Source organism: Suncus etruscus, chromosome 16, assembly GCF_024139225.1.
Source record: "Suncus etruscus isolate mSunEtr1 chromosome 16, mSunEtr1.pri.cur, whole genome shotgun sequence".
NCBI classification, from domain to species: Eukaryota; Metazoa; Chordata; class Mammalia; order Eulipotyphla; family Soricidae; genus Suncus; species Suncus etruscus.
Genome location: NC_064863.1, coordinates 81,769,345 through 81,797,137, shown reverse-complemented (window position 1 = coordinate 81,797,137; position 27,793 = coordinate 81,769,345). Strand labels below are relative to the sequence as shown.

General features: G+C 35.4%; 1 protein-coding gene across 1 annotated transcript in view; it reads right to left on the bottom strand.

The window, feature by feature from the left end:
• Positions 1 to 27,793, bottom strand: part of GRID2 (glutamate ionotropic receptor delta type subunit 2) — a 1,564,419-nt gene that overhangs the window by 605,842 nt on the left and 930,784 nt on the right. Inside the window, exon 7 of the mRNA XM_049789891.1 lies at positions 13,147 to 13,308. Within this exon, the coding sequence (XP_049645848.1) occupies positions 13,147 to 13,308 (162 nt within the window). The remainder of the gene's footprint in view (positions 1 to 13,146; positions 13,309 to 27,793) is intronic.

Below are 27,793 nucleotides of genomic sequence, written 5' to 3'. Positions count from 1 at the left end.
TTTATGAACTTCATGATAAAGCATTGGATCCTATTTGCAGGATTTTGTTGAGGATCTCATCTGTGTTCATCAGGGATATTGATCTGTAGTTTTCTTTTACCTGTATACTTTATTTAAGTACCGTTCCATTGTATGATAATTTGCTTTAAGCTTCCTTTTCAATCTCTTCTGTTGTATGTAGTTGTTATGCATTTCTTCTTCTAGCTCACGGATTCTGTCCTCAGCTGCTGTTACTCTGTTGGAGAGGTTTTCCATTGAGGTTTTCATTTCAGCTACTGTGTTTTTCAGACTTTCTTTTGTATTTTGGAGTTTGCTTATTTCTATCTTCATATCTTCTTGAACCTTATTTGTATTCCATTCAGCTCTTTATGTGCTTTCTTTGATTCCTATGTGGATCTTCCATATTTCTTCTCTAAACTCCTTCTCTGAGAGGTTAATTAGTTGGTTGGCATTTTTGGGTCCTCAGAGCTGCCATCTTCACTCTCTATGCCTAGTGTTGGCTTGAGTTGTTTCCCCATTGCCACACATGATTGTCTTTTTTTTTTTTATGTGTTATGGTGGATTTCATTGGCTAAAAGATGTGTGCAGTCATGAACTAAAGCGGAGAAGCTGCACTCCTCTGGCTCAATCCTGCTTGGGCATTCCTTGCTTACCCTGACATACAGCTTCAGCTGGGGCTTATGGGCTAGAGTTGGTCTCAAAAGCCACAGCGATGTTTAGGCTGCTGCCCCTTAAAATGGCATCAGCAGTGGCCATCCAGCTCCACCCTACTTGTCCATTCTTAGCTTACCTCCGTCAAGCAGCTTCAACTAGGGCTTCTGGGCTGAAGTTGATCTCAAAAGCCACTGTGATGATCAGGCTTCGATACCTTGATAGACGTGTATTTTGAGCAAGAAAGATTATGGATTGAGATATTATTCTTAGAAAAGAAAGGATTTCTGTTAAATTGAAAATGATTGTGCATTGGGTTAGATGCAGAATAGTCTCACTCATCTATGGGTTTTAAGAAAAATAAAAAGACATTTTTGCAATAATTCTCAGAGACAAAAAAGAGGAGGGCTGGAAATTCCAGTGAATTATGGAAGTAGAAAGTCTGTCTAGAGCACAGGCTGGGGTGTGGTGGAGAGGAGGGACACTTGGGACATTGGTTATAGGAATAGAAAGAAAAAGAGAGACACAGAATGACAAATGGATCAAAAAAACTGAATCCATGGGCCAGAGTGATAACACATCTGTAGGGCATTTGCCTTGCATGTGGCAACCTGGGACCAACCCTGGTTTGATACCCAGAAAACAAACAAACCAAACACCGAATTAAAAAATACTCATAACTGGACTCAGGTTTATTGTCTGCCTTTCCTTAGAAAAAAAAGAAAATGTTTGTGCATTTATATAAAAGAATGAATATTAATGGGTTTATAGAAGGTTTGATAGTGGAGTTTTAAAGAAGAAACTATTTTGTTATAAGATTATCTTTAAATTATATCTGCAGAGTTGTCCTAATATTTTTTGATGAGTTTTACATAAAGGATCATAGATGTTCCAAAATCTATTACAAGTGCTATTAGAAAATTAGATGTTCAGAAATTACAGAAAATCAAAGTTTTCTACATGAAATTAGATAGAAAAATATAAAATATTTGTCAAACTGTGCATTCTATCTTTACAGATATCAACAACACTTCCTTTGACTAGGAATTATAGAAAATGTGTAGACTGCATTTATTGTGATTAAATTTGGAAACATTTGCTTTTCTCTCTCCTTGTCACTTTCAGTATGTTTTTGTTGCTTCATGGCACTATATTAGTTTGCAGGAATTTAGAGCAAAAATTCTTTCCTACAGACTGGAAATCTTAAAGCCAGCTATAGGACCCAAAATTTCTCTTAAAAGGAGATGAGATTAACTGACTCTATATATCTCAGGGAGACTCTAGAGGCAAGCAGGCAAGTTTAAGAAAAAAGTAGAAATCGTTGTTTCTATGGAAAACTATGGGTGTCCAGGTTTCCTGACATAAAATGATTGGCCATAGCCTGGGCCCTGCTTTCGGCATAAAAAAATCCTTGAGGCTAGGATTCCTCGAGACCTTGGAGAGGGATGGGATGGAATCCTCCCTGCTGGGGCACTTCTACAGAAGATAAGAGGCTTGAGGTCACAACCAGCTCTTTGTGCTGAACTGATCTTCACATCTTCACATTGGCTAAGCTTGGGTAACCTTGACATAAAAGGTAAAATATTAAATAATGACCATAATACCTTTTTTATATAACTACCTTCTCTGTCCTTAGCCAACCCCCAGGATCTCAGTCTATTTGGGGCAAATGGAATTTTCTTCAATTTTGTTGTGTTTATGCAAAAGAGAAAGCCAGGTAAATTTGGCAAGAAGGTGGAGAGAAAAAAAATTATTCTGTAACTTGCCTTTCTGTAGAAATAAGATGCTAATTCCATAGAAGTGCTTGAAAAAAATATACTCTAATAGTCTTGATTTTAAAATACCCGTTTGGTTTGTCCAGATGAAAACAGTTTTCTTCTAGCCTATATAAATCTTGTTTATCAAGTCACTCTTTGCACATCTGACACTCGTCTGAGCAGAATGATGGAATTTAAAGCTTTACCAGTGAGAACTTTAGCTGGAAAGGCAACCATGTTTTTCCTAAGGATTATGTCTTAGTCTAGTACTCACAATTAAAAAATTACTTTTCATACTGGAGTAGTGTTATGTTGCTTGGGCTCTTTCTTAACTTCTGTTTCTTTCCAGAGAGTGCTTTCTCATACAAAAAAAAATTGTTCTGTCCTCCAAAGGACAGAGAAAAGGTATTTTACTCCTCCAGTTGTAATCATGTTCTCTTTTCAGATTTTCAGGCTGACAATTCTAAAACCCAATGCATTATTGCCTGGACCACATTAAAATTAAGTAACATGAAGTCACACTTAAGCAGGGTGTAAAGTCATTTTGTCAGCATAAATAAGATACAGAAGATTGACCTTCACGTACTTTTCCCTTAAAAGATTTTAAGGTTTTTAATCTCTAAGGGGGATATGAGATAGGCAGGCAGGTGGGGGAAGTGCACCCCATGGCAATACATTCTTAAAAATAATAAAATCTGCTTATATAAAAAACTAGTCCAAAGCTAGGTTAGTGACCAAAGCCTGATAAATTCAAAAACTGATGCCCCTCAAATAGAATATCCAGGAGGAATGACAGGAAAGAAATGTCAAGAAACAACGTCATCCCAACCCTCCCATTTTCAACCACAATAGCAATGGATACTTAACTAAGTAAAAACCCCTATCTGGGGTTATATAAACCAATTTGGATCAAAGGAGGTGTGCACATCTACTCTTGAGCTGATGCATAAGGTGCTTCATGCACATGTCACCACTATCTCCCCTGTTGTGATGTGTTCTTTTATATTTTCCCACTTTCATGGTGGGCTGTGTACTGAGGTTGGCTCTACCTTTGGAAAATCCCATCTAATATCTGTAATTAGATCACAAGGGAAGTAGCATTGAAAAAGAGTTATTCCACCTTTCAATTTGACCCATCTTGTCACCTGAAATTGAGAAAATGCCTGGAATAGAACAGAACTGACTAGTAAATTCTGGTCTAAGTATATACAAGTATGGAAACTCATTTCTTGTCATGCCATGTGTCAAAAATCAAGCTGCACCTGACATGCACTTATTGTAGGATATGAAAAATGATCCCACCACCAGCTTTCTCATGATCTATGGGACAAATTAAGGCTAGAAATGGTTCTTTTTGGGAAGTAAGAGTCAACATAGATCTTCCAGCATCATTGCCTTATCTCATCAAAAATAATTTTAGGGGAAGGCAAATAGTAAAAGAAAAAATATTTGTATTAAAAAAATTTATTTAAATGCTAAAAAAAGAAAAATGGATGTTCAATAGAGAACACAGGCTTTTCCAGTGTGAAAAAGGGAAAAAAGAAAAGAAATCTGCTCCAGAGATAATATGGGAAAGCAAAGAAAAATGCCTTTAGAATATAAGAATTCCATTCCTACAAATGGGATTTCTTCCTGGAGTTTTCTACACAACTAGGAAATAATCTGGACATTGTCACAGAAAAATGCTTGCAATGTTGACAAAATTCTCATAATCTCATTACAACCTTTAGATTCTCCTATATTTTGTTTGTTTGTTTGTTTAGGGATTCATACTTCTCTGGGTGAAATTTCAGTTTCTCCTCTCCAAAGAGCTCAAAATTTGTATATCAATGGTCTTTGTACCTTTGGGTTGTACCTTTAGGTTATTTCACAGTAGGTAAATGTCTATATTTTATTGTTTACAAAAATATGTCATCAGGATACTAGTCATACACATGCCTGTTTGTCTACAACAGTATGATGAGAATAACCATCTTGAAAATCGTGAGAAAAATATTTCTACTTGCTGAAGAGCTACAATAGAGGGGAAGTTGTTTGCCTTGTATACAGCTAACCTTGGATTCTGAAGCGCTATTAAGAGTTACTTTTGAGTACAAATATATCTTGAATATCTCTGGGTATGGTCTCAAAATAAACAAACTCCAAAGAACAAGGCATTATAGAGACAACACACGGACTAGAATGTGGCTTTAATCCCAGATGCCATATATAAATTTTAAGTATCTTCCAGGATTGATCTCTGTGCCCAATGCCAGGAGGAAGCCTTGAGTATAGGTCAATATGAGTAGAATAATTGTACAGCTTGTTAATGGAGACCACAAGACAGAAAATTTTGTGTTTTTTTTGTCACTACTTCTATTTTAGATTTGGTAAAATATAAGGATTTTTAATATTTCAATGTATTTTCAGCCAGTTATAAACCTGAGACAGTTACACCCCATGTCTGTTCATTTTACTTCCAGTGTAATCTGAGGAGATTTACAACAGACATTTTATGGCAAAGGATTTAATTTAGTCTTGGTAATCCATTTGATTTTGTTAAAAACTTTTTCTTAGTAAGCCTTTTAAATTAATGTTCAGCATATTTTATGATTTTATCTTTTATTTTAGATTAAAATTATTTTAGGGCAATTCGTTTTTCAGTGAAAATGAGTTTTAGGTAAAGTGATTGTTGCAAGGAACTTAAGGTAGATCAGTATGATACAATGGACATTCACTTCAGAATTAGTATTCTTTCCCTTTGTCCTAAGAATGCTAAATAGCAGAACACTGACTGCTTAATAAGCAGCTACAGAACTAGAGCTTGTCTCTCTAACTTTGTTCTCTCTGTTTAACATTTATTAATGGCTTAACTTTACCCCATAAGTTTAATACTGTATGTATAGTTTCCTAGTGTACCTCTTTGAGCTAGCAAGAGACTATGCATCTATTCCTGGGGTTATTTCCTAGTTTTATTGTGTTCCAAGCTCTCTTTCTTTAAATCATAGTAGCATTCAACACCTCTGTATGAAATATTATTCTTACACATTACTAGAATTCTTCTCCCTTTTCTTTCCTGACTAAGGCCTACTAATTTGGAACATTTCCACTTATCAGACACTTTTATGGTTTTCAATGTATTCCCCAAATCAGATGGATTTGTAAAATTGATCACAATTATTATTTTTATTTCTTTTGAAGAAAATAGCTCTATTAAGTAAGGACACTAATTCTTAGGAGAATGTGGATTTCTGGAGAGGGGGAGAGAAATTGGGAGTAAGTGAGAATATTTTCATAAATAAAGCAACTTATGTACCTGAGCTGAGATAGATAGATGCAAGTGACTTCAGAATGGGGTGCCACATACTCATTACTGATTGAGGTAAATATTTTAGATACAATGTGTGTCTAAATGTATCAAAATTATTTTTGTTTTTGTTTGTTTGTTGGTACAACTAGACTTGCTCAAGGTAAACTCCTGAGTTTATATTCAAGAATCATTCCTTAGGGAGCTTGGTTTCTATATAGGGTACCTGGAATCAAATTAAAATCAGCAGTGTATAAGAAAAGTGCTTTCGCCCACTGTGTCATCTCTCCAGTCATATATCATCAATATTATAAAATGTATTTATCACTAAAAGATTTAAGATACTCTTACAAATATTACTATTTTTGACATTGTCATATTTGCAAAGAAAATATTGCCACATAGGGTCTAGTAAAATTGATCTATTCAATCAATGCAAAAGCATTTAATTTAAGTCTATTAAATGTTTAATTTTTCTTATTAAACAAAAGTTAGTCTATTTTTCTATTACTTAGCTCTGAATTTTTCTTATGTATGTATTTTAAATGTTTTACATTTCATCATCTACCTACAAAATAACCCCTTTTTTCATTCTAAAAAATTATGTACATTTAATTCACTCTGAAATTAATCTAGAACAGTGACCACATAATTTATACAAGTGTTTTTGTTTACTGGGCTATCTAGTTTTTTTCCAGAGCTGTTTTTATCTTAGGTTTAATCCTTTTGGAGTTTTCATTAAGATAGCATCAGTTCCATGCATATTTTTCTAATCTTCTTTCTCTGTTCTGAGTCCAATTACCCAGACAATACCTCTGAGATGCATTCTTATTCTGCACTGGTGAAAAGGTACTCCTTAAACTCTCCTGAGAATAGTTCCTGCCAGGGAGGAAGAAAAGGGTGATTGAATAGAGGAAAGGTGAACTCGGATACAAATGCAATAGACTCAACAGATCCCGCAGGCCAGTCTGAACTAAAACAACTCTTGGAAATTATCTCTAATGGAAAGAGAATAGATTTTTCTTGTTCTGCAATGCCACAACTTCTAGGGAAAAAAAAGCAGACTACTTCCCTACCAGAGCAATTCCCAGTTCATTTTCCTCCAAAGAATTTTAGACAAGTTGTATAGTAGCACATTACCTATATTTAGTCTGTGAAAATAATTGAAGCATTGTTGCTAAAAAACTGAATATATGTTGGAATTAATATAGAGTGTCCTACATAATTTTAAGACTCTCCTTCTATTTATTATGACAATATTAGCTGATTGAAGTGTGTGCTTACATGATAGTATAAAATGGCAAATCTTACTTAAAAACTTATAACATCCCAATAAAATGGTGTTGAATGATGTCCATGACTCAATCTTGTGACAATACTTCAAGTAGTATCATCCAAAATTTCAAAGCATAAGACTTTAAGATTCTTGCAAGTACAACCCTGAAAGTGCAGAGCAGTTCTCATAAGAACCTCAAAGCATGGAAGAAAAAAATAAAGCCAAAAAGCACAATTTTTTAATTTATTTATCTAGTTTTTGCCGATTTATTTGTTTTGGTGTGGTTATTGAAGTTGTTGTCTCTGTTCATATTTTTCTTTCTTCTTTTCTTTTCTTCCTTTATGTGCTCTGCCATGTTTTTTTTTTTTTTATCTCAAGACCATGGCCTTTATGTGGTGCTTATCTTTATTGTTGGAGTGCTCACTGGATGTTTTATTTGACATGTCTTTTTGTACTGTTGTGGTGTTCTACCTCCTTTATCCCCTTCGTCTCTCGAAACTAGGATGAGAGCTTCCAGAAGGACTCTGCCCATTTTCGGCATATTTGATTTTTTCCCCAGTTTATTACTTTTCTCTTCTGCAAACAAAACCACATAACTGGAACTATCTAGTCCCGCCTCCCAACTAGAGTGGGAAATAAGGAAGGTACCAAGACCAAACAGGTGTAGGACCACTAAGTAGTTAGCTAGGCACAGAGGGGACCACTTATTCTGGCACCCCTGGGTGAGGGAGGAGGATATGGGAGGTAGGACGGGAACGGAGGTGGAGGGAGGACAATTCGGTGATGGGAATTCCCTTATTTTTATGTTAATATGTACCTAAAATATTATTGTCAATGATATGTAGGCCACTATGATTAAAATAAAAATTATATTAAAAAAAGAACCTCAAAGCATACGATCAATTTTTCTAATCATTGTCAAAAAGTCATCTGAGGCATACTGTGCTTCTTTAAAGAAGGCTTCTATCTGGTCCTCATTAGTGTTTATTAGTAGAATACTCTTAGGTCACTACTTTGATTTCTATTCCAAGTCCATACAAATCTATTTGCATATATTTCCTTTTAATCTGAAGGTCAATACTTTGCTTCAAGTACTTTTCATATCAGGGAACATCCCTTAGGGGCAGATAGCCACCAAACCAATGAGAACATTTTAGGGATGTAGTGGGGAAAAACTGGAAATTGGATGAGATTTTGGCAGTCAACATTGATAGGTTTAGACATTTGCTGAAGGAGATGACTGACATGATCCCATGGAACCGGAAAACTACCGTTTTTGGAAGCACACAGAGCTTTAGGGTGGATCAGGCAGGTTGTATACACAGAAGGTCTCAGGAAAACTTTCAAAACATTTAAAAAAGAGCTCAATGTTTATAACTAAATGACACTTCATTTGAATATATCATTAGCCACTGAAAAAACAATAGGATAGTAAAGGCAATTTTTCAAAGTCAACCAACACAGAATATATCAAATCTAAATAACTGCCGTATGATATCTACACTGGTTCATTTAAAAAATTAATGAAAACATAGTCCAGTCATGATGGTGTTCAGAGACACCAAAATTCAAGGCTTTGTGAAATTTTAGGAATAAAATAATAAAAATCCATGTGAAGAACTTATACCTTGGAAGATATTGTGTTAAGTAAATTAAGCCAGAAGAAAGATACAGAGTGATATCACTTATATATTGTATTTAGATTAATTCCATGAAGAAATATAAATTAGCTAGAACACTATTGGCCCTAGAGTATAGTGAGTTGGAGAAGGACAGAAATTGAGCAGAGGAGAAGAAACAAAAACATGAAAATATGGGGGCAGGGGCCAAGAGGTCACAGGTGTTTTGTTTGCGTCAAATGACAAGTCCAAGAAAGCCAAAGTCAAAAACAAAGAATCATAAGACCGTATCTTTAACAATCAAAACTTAAAGTGGGCCTATTATGTTGGCAGACTAGGGAGCTGGGGTAGTGGCATGGGCTCTAGAAACATTGGCTAAAAGAGGTTAAAACTGGTAGGATTGGCTCTGAAACATTGTATATCTGAAACCTAACCAAGAAGAACTTTGTTAAAATAAACAAAGAACTTTGAACTTGAGAACTTTGTTTTCTATGGTTTTAAGAAAAATACTAAAAAAATAAAAAGATTTTCTACATGGCCACTTGTAGGAAGACTCAAGCATAAAAATGTATAATCTGTCCCAAAAAATCACCTCAAAAATCCATATAATGCTCTGTGCTAAGTGGTACTCCTGGAACAGCTTGAGACTCATGGGACTAAATTTGGAGAACTAAATTCAGGTTTGCAACATGCAAGGCAAGAGCCTGTAGCATTTTTAACCATGGTATTAAATAAAAGAAATAAAAATAAAGATATATTAAATGAAATAAGACATAAGAAGTGTACACAAAGGATATTAGCTTTTATCTGTGGTATTTAGAATAACCAGATGAGGGAATGCAATGGTTTAAGTGAGAGAAGAGGTGTCTAAACCTCACTTGGCCTTAGATTATAGGGAGAAGGAAATAAAAGAGTGGATTGGAGGAGTCAAGATAAATACATAATAATGGGGGCTAATGGTCAAGGAGTCAGTGGTGTTACGAAATAAGACCTAAATATACAAACAATAGAGTCAACAACACAGAAGTCATGAGACCCAAATTTTAGCAACAGAACTTAAAAGGTTTCTGCCAAGATGACAGGCTGGGGGGACAGGGAGGATGTAATTAGAAGGGAACCTGGGAACATTGGTAGTAGGATTGGTGCTGAAAACATTACATGCCTACAACTAAAGCATGAAAAACATTACAAATCACAGTTTTGTTTTGTTTTGTTTTTACTAAAAAACGCTTTTTAAATAGTCCACATCAATAAATCAAGATCAGGTAATATAAAATTAAGGTACTTGCTTACCATGTTAATATAACTGTGCCTATGGTTTGAAATCAGGCATTGTATATAACTCCCTGAGCATATAACTACACTGAGAACTACCATAATCATGTGATTGAATGAGGGAACTGGAAAGCCTGTCTAGAGTACAGGTGGGGGTGGGGTGGGATGGAGGGAGATTTGGGACATTGGTGGTAGAAATGTTGCACTGGTGAAGGGGGGTGTTCTTTACATGACTGAAACCTAATCACAATCATATTTGTAATCAAGATGTTTAAATAAAGAAAAAATAGTATGGGGCCGGGCGGTGGCGCTGGAGGTAAGGTGCCTGCCTTACCTGCGCTAGCCTAGGAGACGGACCGCGGTTCAATCCCCCGGCGTCCCATATGGTCCCCCAAGCCAGGAGCGACTTCTGAGCGCATAGCCAGGAGTAACCCCTGAGCGTTACCGGGTGTGGCCCAAAAACCAAAAAAAAAAAAAAAAAAAAAAAAATAGTATAAAAAAAGAAGACTTTGCAATTTGTGGATAAGTGTAATTTGTGCTGAGGAAGGAAACACTGACAGGCTTAGGAATAGGTTTAAACAAAGAAGACTAACAATAGTATTATAAAAAAAGAAAAAGAAAAAAGAAAAAATACATGGGGCCAAAGTGATAGCACAGCGGTAATGCCTTTGCCTTGCATGCGGCCAAGACAGGACAAAACCTTCTTTGAATCAAGGCAATCCATATGGTCCCTCTCCCCCTGAGAGCAGCCAGGAGTAATTCCTGAGCCCTGGATGTAACCCAAAAACAAAACAAAACAAAAAGGTAAGTCTGTGGTGCTTATAAAACAAACACATTTGAGAATTAACCTTCAATTATTTTATATTTTTTATTTTACATTTTTGTTGTTGTTTTTGTTTTTGGTGTCACTCAGGGGTTACTCCTGACTATGCGCTCAGAAATTGCTCCTTGTTGGGGAACCATATGGGACGCCGAGAGATCAAACCGCTGGCTTGGGGGACCATATAGGACTGTGGGAGATAGATCCACTGCACAGTCAAGGCAGACAACTTACCACTTGTGCCACCACTCCAGCACCATAATGCCTTTTTAAAAGAATAGAATTTTGGAAGCATTTATCTTACCAAGTAATAAAGTAGATTATAAAGATGCAACACTACAGGTTCTGGGAGACTCATCACTCGCTACATTCATTGGCATTTATGATGTTTACATCAACTGCATTCCTTGACACCTCTCTCCTCTTAATGAAAATACAAATGAAGTGACAAATTCATTATATTATTATTATTTTATAATTATTATTATATTCAGTGCACATAATCTTTGCAAAATATATATAGTTTTTTTCTTAATATAGGCACGTCATGGTTATTTGAATGTAATTAGAATTTTATCACTAGATTAACTCTATTGCAATAAAGATCCTGACCTCATTTGTGTTGTTTGAGAGCTGATTTTTTCTAAAGTTTGCCTTCCCTGTCCACATGGGCTCTACATTGGGAAATCTCTGGAAAGCTCATTATTGCCTACTTCTTTGACGACCATTAGGAATTTAAGTCTAGTAAATCTTCAACACAAGTAAAGGGGAACTTTTTCCATCTCCATGATCTCACCATAGAAGTCTTATTTGTGTGCATACCTTTGCCAAATCAGTTTGGAGCAGCTGGACCTGCACTGATCCCTAATGCTCTCCATGCATACCTTTTCTCACATTCTCTATGCAAGGTTTATCAACCTTAACTTTCAAACTGAATGCTTAAAACTCTCATAGCAGGCAAAGTAATATAATTAGGGGAAAAATCACTTTGTTCTTAAAATAAATTTAAAATTTTAGACAAAGAAATGGTAAAATTGAACCTTTGCAATCAAATAATCCAAAAACTTAGTTCTTATATACAGAACTATTTTTAAAATGTACCACTGGATCAAAAGCTTAGAGTCACCAACTTGCAACTAATACACAAAATAAACTGTCATACTAAATTATTGCTTTTATTATAAATTTTCTATATATTGAGTTGCTCCATAGGAGATGCCTACACACTTATTGTGTATCTTTTTCCCTCCTACTGAAACTCTCATCAATGTCTCCTAAGCAACTGCCCAATCTATTATTCTGCCTTTGTGAGAAAGTTTCAGAAGCACAAATGTATTCAGGTTTCTGAATCCTAGTCAGATCATGAATTAATAAATTAACAGGAACAAAATCATGTTCAACAACTTCCCATGGATTTATACATGTCAAGTTTTTACACAGATTTCAGAGGTTGTGGTAACACATTGAATTTAGATTTGATTTATCCTGTTTTCAGTTGATAGATTTTTCTCTGCCAATACTCAAATACATTTAATTTCTCAAGCTCTGTGTTGGTAAGAGATTAAGTTCAAATTAAAATTATTATTTACATAGAGAAAACTGCTAAGGAAAGTTTCAGGCTATTCTATACTTGAAACAATTTTTCCTTTTTGCTTCCTAGTTTTCACACCTAATACAAAATATTTTTTATCTCTGTTGCTAAATTTTTCTCTAGTCTTTCCAAGTATATTCGGAACTCATTTGACTAGCTATTTTCTTTTTATTTCAAGAGAGAAAGGCAAATAAATAGAAAGAAGATTGGTAAATTAAAACACATAAAATTCTAAAATGGCTGTCATTTTCGTAATGCTTTCAGGAGAAATTTGTTTTATTAATCATTTTATTTTAAATTCAAGAAACTACAGCAAGAATAGCATGAGAGACCAAGAGTGTTTATACCTTTGGAAAAAAAGCCACAACAATTGACTTCTGGGAATAAAGCAGGTATGAAAGCCAAAGCAAGTCAAATCCAGGGTAAATACTACTGAAAATATCAACTGCTTATGAATTATATTTTTACTTGGAGATAAATGAAGATCATAAAATACAAAGCATATTTAATTGGAAAACAATTAATTTGAGTATTTTTAGTTGATACTACAAAATTTTTAAGCCTTATAGCGGCATCAAAGTAATTTGAATAATGCATCCTACTGTTAAAAAAAAGTAATTTAAAATATTTCAAACACTAATTTTTACTTTTATAAAATCTCCTTAAATAAATAAGGAATTGTGCATTATATACACTGATGACTTTCTGACTTATTTTCACTTCCCTTTTCTTCAATGTAAAATATTTGTTTGGAGTTGGCAGCAATATTGATGAGGGAAACATCATTGTAAAAATGATCATTATAAAAAACCAAGTTATTTTATTTTTGTACATGAAAATGAAGAAATTGTAAATGCTAATCAAAAATTACCTTCTTGATGGTCTCCAGCATGGAACGCCCCCCCTGCCATGGCTTGGAATTCTTTCGAATACATGACAAACTTGCCATGCTGTGCCACTTTCGGTCCTCCAGCTTCTTATGAAAAGCATTAGCAAGCAGAAGTACTGTGTCATATATGTAAAGATTTGAAATCTGAAAAGAGAATAGAGAATGCTCATGTCAATGATACCAGCCATCAAGAAAGAGAACCTCGTCAGCTCAGCTGCTACAATTTAGTTCATAGGTGGGTGTTTTATTAGGTTATTTATTCAGTAGGTTTCATTTTAATTTCCCAGGCAATTTTACCATTGAGAATGAACTTGCAACTGATTGTATGTCTCCATTAACTTTTTGACTTACTTAGGTGTGAAAGATAATAAGGAAAAGAAAAGTTTTGACAGTGGCAAGGTTATTACTCTCAGTCCTTAGAAAATCACCAACCCTTATTCCTTTCAAAGGGGAGAAGGATATAAGGATTTAAAATTGAAAGGGCAAGCTGAATAATGCATTTTTTGAATGTCAAGTTTTATCATTCTAGTTATTCAGATGAAGAAATATCATTTTTATCTAACATGCATGTCAGGTGTCAAAAAAAGGAAATCAACTCTTTACATGTTTCTGTCTATGGATATTTTGTTAAAAATAAAATAACTTGGGGCCGGGTGGTGGCGCTAGAGGTAAGGTGCCTGCCTTTCCTGCGCTAGCCTTGGACGGACCGTGGTTCGATCCCCCGGTGTCCCATATGGTCCCCCAAGCCAGGAGCGACTTCTGAGCGCATAGCCAGGAGTAACCCCTGAGCGTCACTGGGTGTGGCCCAAAAACCAAAAAAAATAAAATAAAATAAAATAAAAATAAAATAACTTTATTCATAAGGATTACAACGATCAAGAATATATACACAATTTTGTGACAATCCATAATTATTTTAATTAATTAACATTAAAAATAGGATAAACTACTATGTGAATATGTATATATAACAACACTCCTCTAAAGTAATGTAGTTTAATCTAAAATGTACAATTTATTTGCCAAGAGTTATACCCTCTTATGATTAGCTAAATGCAATTCAATTAAATATTAACTTGAATCTAAAACAGAGGAGTTGATAAAGAAATTTTATTAATAATTAGTCATGCAAAATTAGTCCTACAAAATTAGTCTACCAACATCACAGAATGGTAGTAGATGTAAACAACTAAAAATAAAATTTCAATGCTAGGAAAGGAGAAAGTATTGGCAAAGCTTTCCAATATTTCTTGAGTTTTCTTTAGATAGTAGGCAATAATCAGGATTATTTTTTATGGATATTGCCAATTAGAGGCCATTTTCTTTCTTTTTTTCTTTTTATTTTTTGATTTGTGGGCTACACCCAGTAACACTCAGGGGTTTCTCCTGGCTATGTGCTCAGAAATATTTCCTAACTTGGGGTACCATATGAGATGCCTGGGATAGAACCACAGTACAGCCTAGATTAGTACGTGCAAAGCAAATGCCCTACCACTTATGCCACCACTTCAGCACCTGAAGGCCATTTTCTTATGAAGACTTATATATTAACCCACCACATAAAACTTGAACTTGTTTTTGTTTATTTTTATTGATAATAAATGATTATTTTATTTTAAAAACAAATATTTAATGACTGCATCGTCATTCAGTTATGTGACCTCATAGTTGTAATGACTCACAGGTAGGCCTCCAGCAAAAAAAAAAAAAAAAGCAGAAAGCAGAGACCCAGAAGTGGTGGGACATGGAGGCCTATGTATTGCACTGAGGTTATAATTTTTCTTTACTGTTAGATATGTTAAGAGCTCTTTCGTTTTTAACACATTTATTTAAATGCCTTGATTACAATTATGATTATAGTTGGGATTCAGTCATATAGATAAAACCCCCGTTAGCAGTGCGATATTCCCTTCAGCAAAGCCCATGATCTAACTCTTCCCCACCCAACCCCGCCTGTAATATAGACAGGCTTTCTACTTTTCTCATTCATTCACTTTGTTAGGATAGTTCTCAATGTAGATATTTCTCTAACTGTCCTCATCATTCTGTGGTGAGCTGGACCATTCAGCCCTCCCCTCTTTTGTCTCTGATAATTATTATAAAATTGTCTTTTATTTTTCTTAAAACCCATAGATGAGTAAGTAAGTAAGATGAGTATTCTGCATCTAAATCTCTCCCTCTGGCTTATTTCACTCAGCATAATAGATTTCTTGTAAATTCATGTATAGGAAAATTTCATGACTTCATTTCTCCTGATGGCTGCATAATATTCCACTGTATATTTGTACCACAGTTTCTTTAGCCATCATGTGTTTAAGGGCATCTTGGTTGTTTCCAGAGTCTGGCTATTGTAAATAAGATGGTGATGAATATAGGTGTGAGATAGGGATTTTTGTATTGTACTTTTGTGTCCCTAAGGTATAATTTTAAGAGTGATATAGCTGGATCATCTGGGAGTTCAGTTTCTAGTTTCTGGAGGAATCTTCATATTGCTGTCCATAGAGGTTGAACTAGACTGCATTCCCACAAGCAGTGAATAAGAGGACCTTTTGCTCCACATCCCCAACCAGGACTGTTTGTTCTCACTCTTTGTAATATGCACCAATCTATGTGGTATGAGATGGTACCTCAGAGTTGTATTGATTTGCATCTCCCTGATGCTTAGTGATGTGGAGCATTTTATCATGTACCTTTTGGCCATTTGTATTTCTTCTTTGACAAAGTGTCTGTTCATTTCCTCTCCCCATTTTTTGATGGGATTATATTTTTTTTCATGTAATTTCCACCAGTGCCTAGTATATTTTGGATATTGTACTCTCAAATGATGGTTATTGGGTGAATAGTTTCTCCACTCAGTGGGTAGCTCTTGTACCCTGGGCAATATTCTTTGCAGTGCAGAACCTTCTCAGCTTAAAATATTCCCAGCTGTTTATTCCTGTTTCCACATGTTTGAAGAGTGCAGTTTCCTCCTTGAAGATGCCTTTATTCTCAATGTCATGGAGTGTATTATCTATGTGTTGTTCTATATAACTTATGGTTTTAAAGCTGATACCAAGGTCTTTAATCCATTTGGATTTTAACCTCGTATATGATGCTAGCTAGAGGTATAAGTTCACTTTTTTTAAAAGTGGCTAACCAGTTGTGCTAACACCACTTGTTGAAGAGGCTTTCCTTGTGCCATTTAGGATTTCTTGCTCCTTTATCAAAAATTATGTGATTGTTTGTCTGGGGGACATTCTTTGAGTACTCAAGCCTATTCCACTAATCTGAGGGTCTGTCTTTATTTCAATACCATGCTGTTTTGATAACTATTGCTTTGTAATACAATTTAAAGTTGTGGAAAGTAATGCCTCCCATATTCCTTTTCCCAAGGATTACTTTAGCTATTCGAATATGTTTATTATTACAAATAAATTTCAGAAGTTTTTGATCCAGTTTTTTGAAGAATGTCAAACTCAATTTACCTGGGGGCCGCAGGAGGCAAAGTCAGGGTGATCCTTGAGTGGAAAGTCAGTAGTAAGCCTTGAGCATTGGGGGGTGTGACCCAAACAACTAAAACAAAACAAAACAAAAAAAGATTCCGCTAGGGCAGGGTTACAAAATGTTGTACAGAGGGCTGTTTGTAGCCCGTGGGCCACGAGTTTGAGACCCCTGATTTAGAGGGATCACATTAAATCTGTACACTGCTTCAGGAAGTATTGTCATTTTAATTATGTTAATCCTGCCAATCCATGAGCAAAGTATGTGTTTCCATTTCCATGTGTTCTCTCTTATTTCTTGAATCAGGGTTTTATAGTTTTCTTTGTATAGGTACTTCACATATTTAATCAGGTACCGCAGGGGATTGCAGGGGATGATTCATATATATGAATCCAAGATATTTGAGTTTGTGTGGCACTCACTAACGCGAATGGGGTTGTTTTCTTAATGTCAATTTCTTCCCTATCATGATTGGTGTATAAAAAGGCCTTTGATTTCTGTGTGTTAATTTTGTATCCTCTCACAATGCTATATGAATCTATTGTTTCTAGAAGCTTTTTGGTAGAGTCTTTAGGGTTTTCTAAGAGTTTCATGTCATCAGCAAACAGTAAAAGCTTGAATTCTTCTTTTTCTATCTGGATTCCCTTAATATATTTTTCTTTCCTAATCATTATAGCAAGAACTTCTAGTACTATGTTGAATAGGGGTGTGAAGAGAGCACAGCCTTGTCTTGTACTAGAATTTAACGATAAGGTTTTTATTTTTTCTCCACTGAGGATAATATTTGCCATTGGCTTGTAGTAGATGGCCTTAAATATATTGAGAAAGGTTCTTTTCCTTTCTATCTTGCTGAGAGTTTTTATCAAGAATTGTTGTTGGACCTTATTAAATACTTTCTCTGTGTCTATTTATATGACCATGTGATTTTTATTTTTCTTGTTGTTGATGTTTTGTGTTTTGTTGATAGATTTATGGATGTTACACCATCCTTGCATTCCTGGGATAAAACCTACTTGATTGTAGTGAATGATATTCTTTAGGAGGATTGGACCCTGTTTACCAGGATTTTGTTGAGGATCTTTGTATATGTGTTCATCAGAGATATTGGTTTATAATATTTTTGGTAGCATCTCAATCATATTTTGGTATCAAGGTGATATTGCTTCATAAATACTGTTTGAAAGTGTTCTGGCTTCTTCGATTTCATTAAAAGACCCTGGCCAGGATTGGTAGTACTTCCTCTTGAAAGGTTTGAAAGAATTCTGGGCCTGGGCTTTTGATTTTGGGCAGACATTTGATTACCATTTTAATTTCCTCAATAGAGATGGGAGTGTTTATATATGATACATCTACAGTTGAATAACTGTGGAATGTTGTAAGAGTCCAAGAATTTATCCATTTCTTCTAGGTTCTCATGTTTAGTGGCGTAGAGTTTCTCAAAGTAATCTCTAATTACTCTTTAAATCTCTGCAATATCTGTAGTGATCTCCCTTTTCCATTTCTAATATGGGTTATCAAGTTTCTCTGTCTCTTTCTTTGTGAGTTTTGCCAATGGTCTATCGATCTTGTTTATTTTTTCAAAGAATTAACTTTCGTAGATCTTTCTAATTGTTTGTAGGGTTTCCACTTCATTGATTTCTGCTCTAAACTTTGGTATTTTCTTCTGTCTACCTATTTTTGGTTCCTTTTGTTGATTATTATCTATTTTTTAAGCTGTGTCAGTAAGCTATTTAGGCATGCCCCTTCTTCCTTCCTTTGTGTGCTTGCAAAACTATAAATTTTCCTCTTAGTACCGCTTTTGCTGTGTCCCATAGATTCTGATAGTTTGTGTCTTCATTGTCATTTGTTTCCAGGAATGTTTTGACTTCCACTTTGATTTCATCTTCAACCCACTGATTGTTAAGTTTCAGGCTCTTTAATTTCCAGTTGTTAAAGTTTTTCTTCTGTGTCCCTTTATAGTTCCCATGTAATTTCAGGGCCTTTTCGTCTGTGAAGGTATCCTGCAATATTTCTATCCTCTAGATTTTATAGAGGTATTTGTTATGTGCCAGCATGTGGTCTATCCTGGAGAATGACCCATGTATATTAGAGATGAATATATATTTAGGTTTTTTGGAATGGAGTGTTCTATATGTATCCTCCCAGTTCTCTTTTCAGAGTTAGTATATTTTTGTATCTTTATTTAAACACCTTGATTACAAATATGCTTGTTATTGATTTTTACTCATGTAAAGATTATCCCACTTCAGCAGTGCAACATTCCCATCACTGATGTCACAAATCTCTCTTATTCCCACCTCAACCATACCTGTTCTCTAGACAGGCTTTCTACTTTCCTCATTCCTTCACATTGTTAAGATAATACTCTAACTGCACTCACCACTCTTTGTGGTGAGCCTCATGTCATGAAGTGGACTTTCCAGTCTTCTCTCTTTGTTTCTGAGGATTATTGCAAAAAATGTATCTTATTTTTCTTAAAACCCATAGATGAGAGAGACTATTCTGTGTCCATCTCTCACTCTCTGACTTATTTTACTCAGAATAATGGTTTCATTAAAAATCCATGTATAGGGACCCAGAGAGATAGCACAGCAGAGTTTGCCTTGCAAGCAGCCGATCCAGGACCAAAGGTGGTTGGTTCATATCCCGATGTCCCATATGGTCCCCCGTGCCTGCCAGGAGCTATTTCTGAGCAGACAGCCAGGAGTAACCCCTGAGCAACGCCGGGTGTGACCCTAAAACCAAAATAAAATATCCATGTATAGGAAGGTGTCATGACTCCATCTCTCCTGGTAGCTGCATGATATTCCATTGAGTATATGTACCACAGTTTCTTTAGCCATTCATCTTTTGAAGGGCATCTTGATTATTTCAGGAGTCTGGCTACTGTAAATAGCATGACAATGAATATACGTATAAGATAGGGATTTATGTATTGTATTTTTGTGTTCCTAGGGTATATCCCTAGGAGTAGTATAACTAAATCATATGGTAGCTCCATTTTCAGTTTTTGGAGGAATCTCCAGATTGCTTTCCATAAAGGTTGGTCTAGAAGACATTTCCACCTAACAGTGAATAAATAGTTCCTTTCTCTTCACATACATGCCAATACTGATTGTTCTCATTTTTTATGACGTTTGCCAATCTCTGTGGCATGAGATGGTACCTCATAGTTGTTTTGATTTGCTAGTATATTTTTCTTATGTTTTAGTCTTGTTGAACTATACAAGTGTTGACAGGGCCTCTTTGTGGTCTCCCACAATTATTGTGTTATTATTGATGTCCTCTTTCAAATTTGTCAATAGTTGTTTTACATATTGTGCTCATCTCTCATTTGGTGTGTATATGTTTAGTAGTGCGATTTCTTCCTGTTGCACATATCCTTTAATTAGTACAAAGTGCCCATCTTCATCCCTTACAACTTTTCTGAGTCTAAAGTTAGCATCATCTGATATTAATACAACCACCCCAGCTCTTTTAAGGATATTGTTTGTTTTGATGATATTCCTCCAGCCTTTGATTTTGAGTTTGTTTGTTCTGACTATTCAGGTTTGTTTCTTGTAGGTAGCTGACAGTTGGATTCCTCTTTTTTTTTTATCCATTTAGACACTCTGTGTCTCTTGATTGGTGCATTTAGTCCATTGACATTGAAGAAGATGATTGTTATGGGATTTAATGTCATCTTTGTGTACAATTTTGGTGTGTTTGTTGGTCTCTCCTGTCTTAAAGTAGACCTTTCAGATCTTTCTTTTTTTGTTTTTGGTTTTTGTTTGTTTTGTTTTTTGGGTCACACCTGGCAGTGCTCAGGGGTTACTCCTGAATCTATGCTCAGAAATCACTTCTCACAGCCTAAGGAGACCATATGTAATGCCGGGCTTCAAACCACCGACCTTTTGCATGCAAGGCAAACCCCTTTCGTCCACTCTATCTCTCCAGCCTCTCAATTTTTCCTTTAAGACTGACTTTGCATCTGTAAAGTTTGTGAGCTGTTGCTTATTTGTGAAACTCTGTATCCTTCCTTCAAACCTGTACTTGAGTCCGGGTGGGTGCAGTATTCTAGGAGAAGCATCCATTTCATTTAGTTTCATCACAGTATACCACCAGTGTCTTCTAGCCTTGAGATTTTCTTGTGACATGTCTGCTGTAAATCTTAAGGATTCTCCTCTGAATGTAATTTCCCTTTTGGATCTTGCTGTTTTAATATTATATCTCTATCTAAGGGATTAATAATTGTAACTAGGATGTGTCTTAGGGTGTTTTACTTTGGGTCCCTTTTAGCAGGTACTCTTAGGACATGCAGGATTTGATTGCATGCAGTTTTTAGCTCTGGGAGTTTCTCTGTGATGATGTATTTGACTGTTGATTCTTCCTGGCGATCTCTTTACTGGGCCTCCGGGACTCTAATGATTCTTATGTTGTTTCTGTTGATTTTATCAATAACTTATTTTTTCATCTGTTCACATTGTTTGAGTACTTTTTCCATTGTAATATCATTTGCCTTAAGGTTGTTTTCAAATCTCTTCTGCTGTATGAAGTTGTTCTGCATTTCATCTTCTGGTTCACTGATTGTGTCCTCGGCCTCTGTTACCCTGTTGGAGAGGCTTTACATTGAGGTTTTTCATTTAGCTACCATAGTTTTTTCAGATATGTTAATTCATTTTGAAGTTTTCTGATTTCTGTCTTTGTGTCCTGTTCAGCTAGAGCTATGTTTTCTTTGATTTCCATGAGGATCTTCCAAATTTCTATTCTAAACTCCATATCTGAGAGATTGATCATATTGTTGGTATTTTTTTGTGTCATCAGAGCTATCATATTCATTTTCTGTGCATGCTGTTTGCCTGCGAGTTTTCCCCATACTTTTTGCCACACTTGTAGTGTGATTTTTTTTCTGCTTGTTATGGTGGGGTTCATTAGTTAAAGAGAGCACGCAGCCATGAAGCAAAGCAGAGTGGCCATGCTCTTCTGAGTCCTCTAGGAGACAGTTTTTTGTGCCCTTCCTGGCCCTCTCAGGAGAGTTAGAGGAGATAATAGTAGAGAAACATGCAAAACTGATAGGTCCCTTCAGTTTCTCCTAGTTGCCAATCTCACAGCACAGCTGACCCCTTCCACCTGCCTTCACAGACAAAGGAGTCACCTCTCTGCCTGGCATCCCTGGTACCCAGTTTTCACTCACTCGGTCTTTCTCATCTTTCAGCCTGAGTGGCTCCAGAAGACAGTTTTTGGGGGATCCCTTCCTGACCCTCTCAGTAGACAAGAAAGAGAAACACACAATGTTGAAAGGTCCCCTCAGTTTCTCTCAATCGCCAATCTCACAGCAGGGCGACGCCTTATTTATTATTTTTTGTGTGTGCCATGCATGACAGTGGTCAGTGTTTTCCACACTCTGTCTTCAGATATCACTCAGTGGTGTGGAGTACAGGCAGCTCAAGGAAACACATGCAGTGTATCTCTCCAAGATTATCAGAGAAGCTTTCCAAAAATGTGTCTAATTAACATATGCCTTATATTAAACTGAGGTCCATGGAGGTCTTGCATGCGAAGAATAAAGTTTTACCACTAGCAAAATTAAAGTGCATATTATTACAAAGAATTAAGACATTATTGGAAATGATCTTGCTTTTAGAGACACCTCAAATTAGAGGTCTTTGTAATAAGCCACACATTATCCTGTTAACATATTCCTATCTCCTTAAAACTTCCCCTTATTGCCCCATACACCTATTTCATTTCTGAGTTAAGGGAATATGCCCTCAATTTGTTCTATTTGTTCTAATATCTTCCTGCGGTTATTTGTATTTTCTTTTACCAATATGTTTTAAGTTAATTGCATGCCCTGTCAGCATTAAAACCAGAGAGAAATTTTCTTTTCATCTTTATAATCTAAAAAATAAACCTCAAAGAAAACTATTGAAAAATGGGTATTGAAAATATGAGAAAAATATTTTTCACAATTTCTCAATGATCTATAATTATCTGTCCTTTTATCACAACTTCCAGTTCCATTTCCTTTGACTTGCTTGCTATGATTTTTCTAGCCTTATTTTGTTCCTATTTCTGCCTGATTGCTTTCAACTTATAAGATTGCTATGGTAGACTCCCTTAATGTTTTTGTACCACTTGTCAACTACTCTACCTCCTTCAATAGTCAATTAAGGAGCCACAAGCTAAGCTTATTGAAATTTCAGGATTCTACATTCCCACAGTGTATTGGTTTCCTTGAACTCCCTTAGACATATGACCTATCCCTACTGAATTAAAATTAAGATATAAATAGAATATTACAATTAACAAATTATTTGATAATATTAAATACTTCAAATGATATTTTAAATATGAATATACCATATTCTTTTACACTAGAATATGAATGATTTCTCGTATTTTTCCGTTTTCTACATTTATTTTATTTATTTGTGATTTCTCTTTAACTTAGCACATACTTGGTTTTTGATAAGTAGCTATACAATGTAATAATAATAAGAAAAGTTGAATTTAGGGGTTGGCAAGATAGTACAGGAGTTAAGATGCTTTTCTTGCATTCACCCAAGCATCACATATCATCACCTACCCCCACCAGAAGACATACTAGAGGATTATGATGGACTCCAGTGTAAGAGATTTGTATGTTCATGTGACACATTTTTATAATAAATGATTGGTTCTCCTAATTGTCTTTAATCCTATTTAAACACCAAAAGAGGGTAATAACATTTTCAGAGTTTTAAAATGCCATCTGATTTTTTCTTTGTCAGGCAAAGTGCTCTTTCCCTTTGCATTTCATGTTCTTTCAAAAGTTGTATTTATTTATAAAATGCATATTTAGATTTCTATATCATCTACTAAACTGTTGATTTCTCTAAATAGTTTAAAACAACATTAAAAAAGGCATTTTCATTTTGGCACCAATGACCTTTATGTCTGTTCTGCATACAATCAATTCAAATGACTATTTACTGGACAAAAATAAACACTTTGGGAGCCATAACAGTAGCTCAGCCCTTAGAGCATTTGCCTTGCATATTGCCCACCTGTGTTCAATCCCTAGCATCCCGTAAGGACTTCTGAGCCAGAAGTGATTCCTGAGTGCAGAACAATAAGTATCACCTGAGCATTGCCAGATCTGGCCCCAAAGCTTTAAAACACACACACACACACACACACACACACACACACACACACACACACACACACACACCTTTCCTAACCACTCTCATTCATTTTTACTTAACTGTAGCTAAACATTTCCTCACCTCACTAAGCAACTAGAACCTACCATTTTCGGGTGACAACCTTCCGGTACTTGACACTATTGTTTGTAAATTAGTCTCTTTATTAAAGTTTCTCTCCATCTGATATGCAAGGTTTAGAGCTGTGTCTTGTGTTTCAATCAGAACAAACCTGCCTGACTTTGCAGCTGTCAACTGTTAACATGAAAATTTAGCCATCTAAATATCTAATATTGCACCCATATGTTGCCTCTACAAAATTTCAACATTTAGACTAACTGTTGTGCATATTAACGATTTGGCTCTTGGCTATGTACCACAATACAAAGTTTTTCCCTGACATTTATCCCATTTAAAAAATTTGATAGACAGTATTCATTTCTATTCATGCAGAAATAACCATTTTTAAATGAAGTCTTGGAACGGAATTGCATGGATAACCATAGAGACCTTTCTTTAATTTATAAGCATATTTTGAATCTGTTTTCAATGCCTGGTTCTTAAGAAGTCCTAATGGTGAGCTATAGCTATCAGAAAGTGCCCAAAGATACAGAATATAACTGCAACATATTAAAGACATATCAATTTTGCTTGATAATCTTAGGGGCCAAAACCTAGTTTATAATGGTAAATTATTTTTAAAAATATATTCAGAGTTTATAAGGGTCACATGATATAATCTTGAAAATGTAATTTTGGCATATTTTGAAACCAGAGGTGTGGGTTATTAAAATCTTAGACTTATGAGTAGTTTGTGTAACAGCAACCATTTATCAACCATTCTGGACAAGGTGGGGGTCTCATGCTGCCACGAATCAGATCAAGAGTCTATTCTCCAGAGCTATCGCAATGATGCGGATGCAATGCAATGATATCATCTGTGCTGATAATCAAGTTCCTCCACCTAAAGCCCAAGGTAAATCCTTGAAGGATGATGACCAAAACATCCAGGAGAAGCTGTGTATGGACACTGTCTCCACACTCTGCTCCCAAAACCTAGGTAGTCATCTAAAATAGCATTCGGTGCTCTTTTCCATCAACCTGGTCTTCCATTTCCTGGTGCCCTTCATTTCTGGCCAGACACAACTCCATAGCTCTCTATGCACCTTGTCTGACCTGCACAAGGTTCAGCCCTTCTCTCATCACACCAGGTCTCTCTGTGTAGTGTCCTATGTGCAGCCTCCCCTGTTAGTAAGAATTGTTTCATCACAGGCCCAAGGCAATGACAGACAGCATGCTGTTGGCACTGTAGTCACTGGCCAGTTGGGCTACTTCTCCATCTACTTGGCACCATATGAACTGCAGATGTCAGGGTTTACGTCCAGAAATATCCCACACTAACCAAGAACCCCTCCAAACTGCTTTTTCTGTTGCTATTTTATTCCAACTGCACCTATGAGTTTGGGCGCCAGAGCAGCTTCGCCCTTAGGCCAGTGTCTCCCTGAGTATCTCCCTGCTCTGTTTCTTCTGTAAGTATTATAGCAGAGTACAGCAGCCACCAAAACTAAGCTGTGTCTGCGATCAGGCTCTTCCTTTCCCTGAGCCTTGCTCACCATTCCTGCTCATCCCCACTTTCACTCAGCTCCCAATAAAGCCTGCTGCTAGACTAGAAATGTCCAAAACAAACAAACAAAAAAAATGGATCTGTCTGTAAGAAATTTGTAACAAAAGTTTCAAATATTTATGAAATCAACATAACAGTAGGTTGATGATATTCATCAAATTTAAAAAATAACCAAAATTTCAATTTCCAGTTATTCTTTTGAAAGTCTTAATTCATTTGAAGCTCTTCAAACTATACATGCAGCAATATTTTACGTAGCTAGATATTGATCTTTAGTGTATTAAAAGTTTTAGAATTTTTTCAACTAAATTTTGAAAATTGAAATTATAATTATACAATATCTGTAGTTAGGTCATTTTCAAATATTCCCTTAGCATTTTAAAACTTAATCTTTAATACTTAATCTGTAATTTTTTTATATTGTGCTAAAAAGCTATTTTCTTTTTTTTTTTTCTTTTTGGGCCACACCTGCTGATGCTCAGGGGTTTCTCCTGGGTATGCCCTCAGAAATTGCTCCTAGCTTGGGGGACCATTTGGGACACTGGGATTGAACTACTACTGTCCATCCTAGTTTAGCAAGTGCAAGGCAAATGCCCTACCACTTGTGAAGAATTTCAATTATTTATTATTTATTTTTTTCTTCTAGTTTGTTTTCTGTATATTAAAGTGCAATACATTTGGGGGATTTTTTTATTTAAACACCATATAATTTTACTTACTAATTTTTTAGCTTGTAAGTTTATTGGTAATTGTTTTTGATAGTTTTCTGCTGGAGCCAATATGTCAACCTTAAGTAGTGGTATTCTAATTTCTTTTTCAAATAAATCCAATCACTTTTTTATAATTGCTATTTTTTTCTGCTAAGACTTCCAATACTATGTTGAACAATACCAGTGTAAGAACAAAATTTTTGTCTTATGTCTGGTCTTTAAGTTTTTTACTCACTATTGAGTAACACATTAGGTTTTTATATACTGAATAAAATCTTATTGATACCTTTTATTTGGAATTTGTATACAAATGAATGCTAATTTTGTCAAAAACTTTTCTGTATAAATGCTGATATGATCAAAATAAATTTTATCTTTACTTTTCCTAATATAGCATATTACATTAATTTATTTCCATGTGTTGACTCATTCTTCCTTTCCTGGAATAAATTCCAGGAAATAAATTCCACTTGGCCATAATATATAAATTTTTTCATTTATTGTGAAGTCGATTCATTAAGAGTTTGTTGAGGATTTTTGCATCTAGGACCAACTGTCCCGTAATTTTTAGTGTCTTATGTTTTATTTGTTTGTTTTTTGGGACATACTTGGTGATGCTCAGGGGTTTCTCCTGGCTATGCACTCAGAAATCGCTGCTGGCTTGGGGGACCATAAGGGACACCAGGGATAGAACCACAGTCCATACTGGGTAGCCACGTGCAAGCCAAATACCCTACCTCTCTGCCATCACTCCAGCCCTGATTGTGTGTGATACTTTTGTTTGTTTGTTTGTTTGTTTTTTGGTTTTTGGGCCAGCCACACTCGGCACTGCTCAGGGGTTACTCCTGGCTGTCAGCTCAGAAATAGCTCCTGGCAGGCATGGGGAACCATATGGGACACCGGGATTCGAACCAACCACCTTTGGTCCTGGATCAGCTGCTTGCAAGGCAAACGCCACTGTGCTATCTCTCCGGGTCCGACTTTTGTTTGTTTTTGTTATCATTAAGAAGTTTGCCTCATATAAACTATTTGGGCCAATTTAAATTTCTTTAATTTAGAAACAAATTGGAAAAGGTTGTTGGAAAAGGAAAAATTACCTTTGAAGGTTTGATGAAATCTACAAGTAAGCCCAACTTGACATGGAAGTTGTTTTTTGCAGAGAAAAACTGAATTTTAATTGCTATTTTAATTTTGTTCCTTGTAGGGTCTGTTTGATTTTCTATTTATTTGTGATTCAGTCTTAAGAGTTTGCATAATTTTAATAATTTTTAATTTATTACAGGTCCTCAATTTTACTTGCATCAAGCTGTTTATTATAAAAAATTAATATAATATAATATAATATAATATAATAACATAATGACTAAATTTAAAATCTCATTTGAATTGAATTTTAAAAATTAAGTATCTAAGAATCAATTTAACAAAGGAGCTGGAAGATTTATATATTAAAAACTATCATTGTTAAAATAAGTAGATGACAAAAAGAATGCGATAAATATCCCAGGCTAATTATTAGAAAAATTAATATTGTTAAAATAATCATTCTAACAAAATAATCATGCAGATTGAATTCAATCCCTATAACACATCTAGCTGTATTCTTTAAAGACATGGAATAAATATTACTAAATTGTATATGAAATCAC